The 10,259-nt window shown below is 34.7% G+C and overlaps 1 protein-coding gene across 1 annotated transcript; it reads left to right on the forward strand.

Annotated features, from left to right (window-relative positions):
- Window positions 1–4,692: 4,692 nt before the first annotated feature.
- Window positions 4,693–6,962, forward strand: LOC131065163 (cysteine-rich receptor-like protein kinase 2). Its single transcript, XM_057999600.2, has 7 exons — window positions 4,693–5,410; window positions 5,616–5,738; window positions 5,834–5,961; window positions 6,040–6,253; window positions 6,348–6,579; window positions 6,666–6,816; window positions 6,912–6,962. The coding sequence occupies exons 1-7, from the start codon at window positions 4,693–4,695 to the stop codon at window positions 6,960–6,962; spliced, it is 1,617 nt and encodes a 538-aa protein (XP_057855583.1).
- The last annotated feature ends 3,297 nt before the right edge of the window (window positions 6,963–10,259 follow it).

Below are 10,259 nucleotides of genomic sequence, written 5' to 3' on the forward strand. Positions count from 1 at the left end.
TCTATTTTTGGAAAGATTCTATTTTTTGGAAAGTTTCTAATTCTAGAAGTCCTCCAAGCCTTTCAAGCCTTAATACACATGTAGATGGTTTTGTGGATATAATTTGGTCAAATGGACTTGAAATCACACAAACAAGACATAATTGAAATGTTGGTTTTGGTGTTGATCTAGATATGTAGGTGTCTTTGTCAGATTATGCTCCAATAGTTTATCCTAGGCATAAAAAAATAGTCTTTATTTTTGTGCTTCTAGGGTCATATTTTGCACATCTAGACTATATATTTCAAAACCAAGAATTGTTAGAAACCTCATTTTGTTCTCTCTACAGATCTACTACTATTTGTTTTAGATTTTTTACAAATTATATTTTATTTTATTTTTTATTTTTCACTATCTCGTCAATTACATCAATATTTTCACACATAGAATGATTTGTTTGTTGGAGATTGATCTATTTAATATTCTTCACATGTGATAAGATTATTGGGGTCTAATTATTTTATTTGAGGAGGTATCATGGGTTTTTTTGTTTACACTTCTATTATTAGGCTATAAAAGGGCAATTAAGAGTCTTGGCCAAATGGCATCCTCACACATCTTAGGTGGCTAGATTTTTTTCTTTATTTATATTGTTTCATACCTAAACCAACCAAATTGGGAGTTGGATCAACTTGGGCTAATATCATAAACCATGTTGTAGGAGTGATTTGTTATAATGGTGAACATGACATTGTTTGATATATCAGACCTTGAGTGTCCCCCCACACTTTGGAATCAACTTTTGAGATGCATGAAGATTATCATGTCTCTCCATTCATAGAGGATCCTAGAAAATATTATATTTTGCCACTTTTTCATATAGGTTTCATGCCCTTTGATGATGATACTTTAGAGGAGCTTGAGTATATTAGAGGTCTTGCATGTTCTGATGGATGAGAAGCCTATCTCAATAATATTCATCTTTTGTTGTTCCTAATAATTTTTGCATTGGCACATGCATGACCCCCATTGATTCATTGAAGTAGGATATTGTTCTTCTAGACATAGCTACTTGGGATTCACATCTTATAGACATATAATACTTGTTTGTGAACTCTCATATTGTAGATTTGGAAGATTATTTTCAAGACATTCATCTCCTTTTTTTTGAGAGTGTTATTAGTGTTGTCAATACATGTTCACTACCCATGGACCTCATTCTTCATCAGTTTTTGTAGAGTCCTAATTTTTCACCTCCTACATTACTTTGGCATGTACCTGATTGGTTTGTGGAATCATTATGTATCATGAAAACAACTAAATTTGAGTAGTTTCTAGAGGCACATAGCATATGGATTCAGATTTTTACATCTTCCTATTTATGGGAGTGTCTTTTTATATATCTATTAGATTTTTTTATTCTTAAGGGGATAAATGTTCTTTTCAGGCAATGTATCTTATTCTATCTTTAGCCATTAATCATTGGAACGTGAGATACTTCTTCATTGTGGAGATTCCCACCCTCATTTATTCTCTCTTATGTGGGGATATTCATTCTACTATTGTGAGAAAATTACTCTGTGGCGGGTTATATTGAGTTGTCCTTTCCTCCATTCACTAGTATAGTATTGCATTTTCTCTCTTTTGGAGAGGAGTTTCCTCCCACTAGGGTTTTATCCCTTTTTCTCTTTGTGAGAGCTACCTTGGTTTGAGTTGCATTGCTTTGCATTGGCTTATACATGGGAACCTAATCAAGCCTTCATTATTAGGACTCATTCATGCATTCATTTTGCATTCGGCTTTATCTTTTTAGCTACTCCCTAAGTTAATCTTACATGAGGTGTTTGAGAAATAAGGAAAATTATCTAATTATTTTATTAATTAAGTCTTTTAATTACTTTTTAACTTAAGCTAAACTTAGATTCTTTTTATACAAAGTTATTTTTTTCTATTTTGAGTTCACTAAGTGTTACTTTAATTTAGCTGTAGTTGATATTTATTTATCTCTGCATGCTTTTATCTAGTTCTACTAAATTCATATAAGCATATCACTATGCATTATAATTTCATCATTTAATCTTTGTTTTTTTTTAAGAATATGTCATATTTTTTCTTGCTACTCTCGTTTGTAGAAGGTGCTCTAGTTTTCTGTTTAATTTTATAAGATTGTGTTCCAAATTTTTTTGTTACAAAATTCAATAATTTCACGTAGTAACATCAACCTTTCATTAGACTTAAAGGAAGAGAGATTCATATAATAAGTATAAAATTTTAATTAAGGTATTTCATTTTAGATTTAGCCAATACCCTACATGGGTAAGATCTTTTTCTATCATTGAACTGTAGATTTAAGTCCAACCCAATTTTTGACATAGCCAAATCTCTAGACAACCCAATGTCATTTTCATCTTTTTGTTTTGTGTAGGATTCAGATCTAAAAGGGAAAGATTGCATACTTGGAAAGTGCAGGTTAAGACAAACAGATCTAGTCTTTGAAAAATAATAATACCTATGACATGGTTTAGTGTTTGACACTTCTTTGATGATATTTTAGAGAGATAATCTAAGAAACATCATGATCTAGAATCTATTTGTAATATCTACATTAGATGCCTTTAGGAATAAGATTCCTTTCGATATAGTTGCACACTTTTAGGCTTGAATTAGAACCATGGGTTCCTATTTGATTCCCATTTCTAGATTAGTTCTCAGTGTTTGCATATTTGGTCTATGACTTACTCTTAATGTTGGTTATTGTTAGTTTTATATATTTTGACCTAATTATTGTATCTTGAAATTATATTTTATTCATTGATAGAAAACACATAAAAAAAGGAAGTATCCAACCAATGTACCTAGCTCTCACAAGGTTTTGTAGTTGGCCCTTTTGATTGTTTCCCTAATGTACACTAATTTATATGGGTTTAATTCCTAGTTTTCATGTTTATCAAGTAGTGAATCTCATTTCTACATCTCCACACTATGACTCTACTAGATAATAGCATATTTTCCTACCATTTTATTTCAACAAAAACCTAAACATTCACTATCTATAAACAACCTCTATGTGAATATATTAATATTATTCTCCATAAAAGGATTAAAAGTAAAAGTCAAACAATCTTCATATGCTAAACATATCCTTGGGAAGCATTGTGAATGGTGAAAAAGATTTTACATTTTATTGATAGTTTAAATGGTTGCTAATGAGTAAACTCACATTCAACCTTTTAACACCAAAGCACATTTTTTCTCTATTCCAAAATTCTTGCTCAATTACAATAAACAAAAGAGTATTACTATTGTGTCATTGTGGAGTCGTCGGTGAGAAATTTTCTTAGGCTATTGATAGACTACATGGTCCATCAATAGGTTTTGACTCCAACTGACAAGTCTTAGCCCTTGGTCGCTAACCCTTAATTGTTGTAACTTACTAAACTAATCCTTGTGGTCCTAAACAAAAATAATTAAACATTTTCAAATCCATCTTTGACATTTCCTATTTCCTCTCTTTAGTCACTTAAAGATCTTTTCTTTAAGGGGCCATAACTTTCATCCATGATGTCAAATTTTCAACTTTCAAGAATTCCTAAAAATATCACTCCAAGAACTATGCAATGGTATAGGTTTGGATTTTAGATTTCATTATTCTTCTAATCTTTTACTCCCATGAACTATGCAATGATGCAGGTTAGGATTTTAGATTTCATTGTTGTTCTAATTTTTTACTCCCATTAAGGTAGTAATTATGGTGAACACTATTTAAGCCATATTTTTTTCATAGAAAGTCAGATTTTCCAATTTGAATAAGCAATCAAGAGAATTGGATCAAGCCTTTTTTCATGTCAATACACAAGGCAACTCATAGGGCAAGGAAAGTTGAGCCATGTAGTTCATTTTTTGTTTGGGTTTTTTACAAGTAGAAATTAGTTAAAAAATAATTTAGTTAGCTTTAAAAAGAAATTAAGACAAATAGATACAATACAAATCATTTTTAGAGTGGACTAATTACTAATTTATTAGTAAGAATATTTTTAATAAAAAATAAATTAACTTAGATTTAATTTTGTCTTGTTGCGATTCTATTTTGGGTTTTGCAAGACTTATGTTATATGGATTCTATAAACCTTTTTAGATTTAATATAATAGGAATTAGCCCATTCAACAATCTACCTAACAAAAAGAGAATCAAATTAATCTATTGATTACAACAAATTATTGAATTATAAATTTTAAGAAAATATATTTTAAGTCAACCATATTAATCTATTGATAAGATTAGACAAAAAAAAGAATCTATCCAAAAATAATTCTATTGTAATACAAAGACTTTCAATATCATAATAAGAAGTACTATGTAGTGGGGAGAACTTGTCCTAATATTATTTATAATAAAAAGTATTTGTTATTGATAATTGAGAGCTGAATTGACATGATATAACAACTTAGAAGTATGTTTTGTCTCTTTTGGTGCACTTTGATTTTAAAACTAGTTAGGTCTTATCGCCCAACAATTAGTAAACGTTAAATAGAAAAAGCTTCATGGCAAGACAACGAGAAAAAGCTTCAAAATAATTAGCTCCTGTTTTTCTTCTATCAAGAAATACAGCTTTTTTAAGCGTCTCACCAATATCAATGGGAAAAGCCATGGCTGGTAGAATCTCGCAAGTGGAGAATAGTGTAAGGCTGATTGTTTTATTAGCCATGTTAATAATGGCACCCATTAGAGCAGATCCAGAGACCAGTCTTTTAACCTGGCTATGCGTCAGAATCCCCCCCAACAACTCAACCCTCTTTGAGCAAATTTTGGACGCCACGCTGGCATCTGTGGTGAAAGAAGTTGCTCTATCTGGATTTGTTACAAAAGAGCAGGAGACATCAACAGACACAACAACAGCTTCAGTATACGTTCTGGCGCAGTGCAGAAAGGATAAGTCCCCTGCCGATTCCTTTAGTTGCATAAAAGTTGCAGAGAATCAAATTCGGAACTGTTCTGGTGTGTCCGCCATAGCATACTACGATGGCTGTTATCTGCGTTACGCAGATTCAAATTTTTATGATCAATACAATGATGTCACACATAAACATGTGTGCGGCACAGTCGAGGCCGCAGATTCTAGTTCATTTTCGGCAACAGGAAGAAGTTTGATTAGTGACCTTTGCAAGGCAACCCCTCGAATAAATGGTTATTTTGCTGCGCAGACCAGACAAGGCCCGTCTAATGCGACTATCTATGGACTTGCCTTCTGTTTGCGTTCCATTCAAAGGAAATCCTGCGAAAGTTGTCTGAATATTGCTCAGGACAACATAAATAATTGCTTTCCTCTCTCTGACGGACGGGCAATGGACGACGGCTGCTACTTGCGATACGATTCCAAACCCTTTTTCCCAAGCAATGCGACTGTCGACTTGGCACGTTTCTTACCCAGAGGTTAGAATTTAATTATATTCAATTGAAGAGCTTGCAATTTGGTAAACACTTTTCACGCTTTCCCTTTAGAAGAATGTTTGAATTTGCGATTTTAGAAATGTAATTTCATAAAATCAAGTAACGAAGACCTTCAGTCGATCATCTAAATGGATTTTCCTAAAAATTTTGTCAGACGGTTGAGCTATTCTCCGTTTGTCTTTTTCAGGGAACAGGGCGAGTTCTCCAAAGTTGATAATAATTGCTGTTGCGGGAGGCGTATTCCTACTTGCCCTTCTATATTGTCTGCTTGTCTTCCGGAAGCAGATTATCCGCCCAAGCCAGAAAAAAGGTAAACTGTTATAGGCTAAATTTAATATAATGAAGCAAAAGTCTTGCACGTCAATTGATCTTAATTAGGACTAATATACAAGCTTTATTGAACAGCGGATATTGAAGGAGCAAGTGAACTCCGTGGGCCAGAAGATTTTGAATTCAAGATACTGAAAAAGGCAACTAACAATTTTGATCAAGCAAATAAACTTGGACAAGGAGGATTTGGTGAAGTATTTAAGGTAACTTATCATTTATTTGCAGTCCATAATAGGATTCTGTGTTGAGTATTCAAACGATGAGTTACTTGATATTTGCAGGGTACGTTGAAAAATGGCAAAGTTGTGGCAGTAAAGAAGCTGAAATTAGGTCACTCTGTCAGTGCACATTCTGAATTCGAAATCGAAGTGAAACTCATTTCTAATGTTAATCACAGAAATCTTGTGCGTTTACTTGGATGTTGCAGACAAGGCCAAGAAAGACTCTTGATTTATGAGTACATGCCTAATGGCAGCCTTGATAGAATAATATTTGGTTTGCTAACCCTTAACATTCCTTTTTTGTTTCTTTCATCTGTTACAACGAACATGATAGGTTTTGAAAGTCTAGTTAATTGCGCTATATGTAGGAAAAAATAAAAGACTTTTGAGTTGGAAGGAAAGGTTCAACATTATCCTGGGTACTGCTCGTGGTCTGGCCTATCTCCATGAGGAGTTCCATGTCTGTATCATTCATCGTGATATTAAACCAAGCAATATATTACTTGACCACAACTTTCAGCCAAAAATAGCAGATTTTGGGCTGGCAAGACTTCTTCCAAATGATAAAACTCATGTTAGCACAAGAGTTGCAGGAACACTGTGAGGAAACTCCTACTTTATCTACTGTTTTTCTAATTTCAAAGTTTTCAATAGAGATATTAAGACCCTTTGTTTGGATTTTGAAGAGGATACACTGCTCCTGAATACTGTAACCGTGGGCAATTAACAGAGAAAGCTGACACCTATAGCTTTGGTGTGGTGGTTCTTGAAATTATCAGTGGTAGAAAAAGCATTGACTTGAAGCAACCACCTGATATGGAATATCTTCTTCAATGGGTATTTTAAAATTCTAACAATATTCTTTTAATCCTTTAAAGTCATCATTCTCTCCCTTAAAAATCTTGATCATTTACTTAAAAAACTTATGGCAGGTTTGGAGCCTATACGAGGATGACAAGGTCTTAAGAGGTGGTGGAAAGTGAAAAGGAGATGGAAGGGTATAGCGAAGAAGAGGTGTTGAGGGTGATAAACCTTGCACTTCAATGCATACAAACTTCTGTCAAACATAGGCCATCGATGTCCGAGGTCGTGAGAATACTCTTAAATGAAGATAAGATTGATTTTCAGAAACATTTGCAATCATCCTTCGTAAATGTGGAGAACAAAGACTATATGAAATCAAATGCAACAATTAGTGTTCAATAATAGTGGCCGTTTTTCTTATCAATGGAAGCATTGAGAGTAACAAGTGAAGGTGGATTGTTACTAGAATTAATTGTGCAAATACAAATTTGTGATTTTATAAAATAAAAATGATGAAATAATTTTTTAAAGATTTAGGTTTAAAGTTAGTAACCTTGTGAAAATTGTATTTCCTTTTAATAAAAAATTCTCTACTCAATAAAAACTTCATATAGAAAGTAACACTGAGAAAATGCGTGAGATTTCTTATATTAGAATAGTTGGTCATCTCATGTCTAAAACAAGATAAATAAGATATATGTAGTTGTGAATAGATATATGTCCAATCAAGAAAAATAATACTAGAATATTGCAAATGAAGTTTGTAGTTGTGAATAGATATATGTCCAATCAAGATAAATAATACTAGAATATTGCAAATAAGGTATTTAAATACTTATATGGCATGTTCGCTTATGCAATTTGTTACGAAGAGAGTGTAAAGTGGAAAATTGAACCCTAGTGGCTCCCCACCTAGGAGAGAGAAAGGAAGTCACTGGGATGATTTTAACTTGAGAGAAACTTTACATTCAAAAGAGGGGCTTGAATCCACTAGATCCAAATCCAAGGGGAACAAGGATATGAATTCCAAATGGATTGCAAGAATTGGAATGTGGTTTGCCCTCTTTTGCAAATAGATATGTTGACTTGTTGACTATGTAGAAAAGAGAGATAAAATGGATGACACAAGGAGTTACAGGCTCAGGATCGCATTGTAATTTTGGATATGAGGTATTCAAACTGATACGGATCTGCCCTGCAAATTTGGAGAAAAGTTGTCGGGACCATGTTGAAAGTGCAAATGGTCCTCCGAAAAATCTGCGCACCGAAAAGGGTTTTTCTGTCTCTACAAATGAAGTCAAAACCTACAATTACAGTTGCGCACCTCCAGCCTACACACATAAAAGAAGGGAAGAAGGGTTGTGGATAAGGGTTTGCCTCCGTCCAACCCCGGTTGAGGAATCAACCTTGAAAGAAAGTAATTGCAAATGCTTAATTATAATTGATAGAAATGTATACCTTGTAGATTTGCAATTGATTGATGATGATTGATTTGCTTCTTGAATGTAATAAAAAATATTGTATGCAATGGCATGTAACATGACAAAACCCTAACACACACATGCTTGCAAATAAATATTGTAATGTTCCTCCAATGGATGAATGAAGAATGCACATGAAGAAGAAGACTTGATGAATGCTTCATGACTTGAACACTTCATGAAGACCTTTCGCTTGAATTTTGCCTATCAATTGTGTAATTCTCCTATCTGTGTATCGCCCATTTGTGTAGATGAAAATGAGAGGACCAACTCCCTTTTATACATGCCTCAGAGGATTAATTCATCTCACCAAAGGCCAACGTCAAGGAGATTTGAAATCCCAAAACATAGATAGGAAAGAGGGACCTATCTTGGGGTCACCCTAAGACTGGGCAATAGGGGCACCACTCCCCTATCCTACAGGGATAGGGGCGCCACACTGCTATCCTACCCTATCTTGGGGCATAGATAGGGTCCTGAGGCAGTCTCAGGGCTGAAAAGGGAGGAACTTGGGGTGAAGATGTGGAGAGGGGTCTTGACTGAGAGAGGAGATGTTGTCGCATAGGTGAGGACCTAAAATGTGGTTGAAATTGTAGGGGTTGCAATTTCATGAAGTTACATCTATCCCCCACTTTAGCGGGGGTATAGCTTATGCCAATACTACTAATAAAAGAGAAGAAAGAGAGATGAAGATGAGAGATACAGAGCAATACCATAAGGAGTACAAGACATCACTAATCTTGAGAAGAAAAGCCCCCAATCTTAGGATCTTAACTCACTCAGACATATGCAAGAGCACACAAAACAAAAAGGACAAGACCAACTAAAACAAGACAAAGCATAAAAAGACATACAACCAAGACAAAACACACAAGAACATACATCAACTAGCCGAAGAGACCTCAATACAAATGTCTCAATCAACTAATTGACACACAAAGACCAATGCCATCACATAAACACCAATCATCACATAAAAGAGAAAAGTTGACATCATCCATGAACTATCGATAGAAAAACTATGGAATCATGAGAGGAAGGATAGAGAGGACATGAATACACACTTTGGTGATCCATGAGAAGAAATGTGAACAAGAGGAAACCATGGATGTCTCACCCCTAGAATTAGGTGATCCATCAAGAAAAAAAGGCATGGAAAACTAGCCTCCAGATTCTGTCTAGGTGATCCCTGTAAGGGAGGAAGGTGAAAACGCCTTTAGTTCCACTCAACCTCGTGCGTGTGTGTGCAAGTGAGGTTCGAAGTACCTCATAGGATTCTATGCCCGAGTATGCTACAACCTATATAAGATGTATAGTACAAATGTTAAGAAAGGCATGACATCTCGATCTAAGAGACTGTGCTCTGGTTTCGAGAATAATCACCCTCTATAAAAGAAAAGTGGCAATATCTCACTCTAAGAGGTTGTTCTTTGGTTTCGAGAATATCCCACTGTAAAAGGAAAAAGCAGCGACATCTCGCTCTAAGAGGCTGCACTCTGGTTCCGAGAATATCCTATTGTAAAAGGAAAAAGCAGCGACATCTCCCTCTAAGAGGCTATGCTCTGGTTTCAAGAATATCCCACTATGCAAAAGGAAAGTGGCAACATCTTTCTCTAAGAGGTTGTCATCTGGTTCCAAGAATGGCCCACTATACAAAAGAAAAGTTGTGACATCTTTCTCTAAGAGGTTGTCCTCTGGTTCGAAGAATGACCCACTGTATAAGAGAAACAATGCACAAGAGAAATATAGTACAAAAGGAGTAGTGTGGGTGCCCCTCCTTTAAGATGTCAACATTGTTTTATGTTGATATCTTAAGGAAAGAAGAACAAGGATACCTTCCTTCAACACCAAGAAGATATCCATCATGCAACAATGTCATAAATCCAAGCCAGAGAGGGAATACTCTTCAAGCAAGGGTAAGATAGTTGAAAAGATATATCTTGTTGTAAATGTAAAGGATCTCCTTGGACGAGAAGAGATATTTTCTAAAAAGAC

The sequence above is a fragment of the Cryptomeria japonica genome, chromosome 10 (assembly GCF_030272615.1).
Source record: "Cryptomeria japonica chromosome 10, Sugi_1.0, whole genome shotgun sequence".
Classification (NCBI taxonomy): Eukaryota; Viridiplantae; Streptophyta; class Pinopsida; order Cupressales; family Cupressaceae; genus Cryptomeria; species Cryptomeria japonica.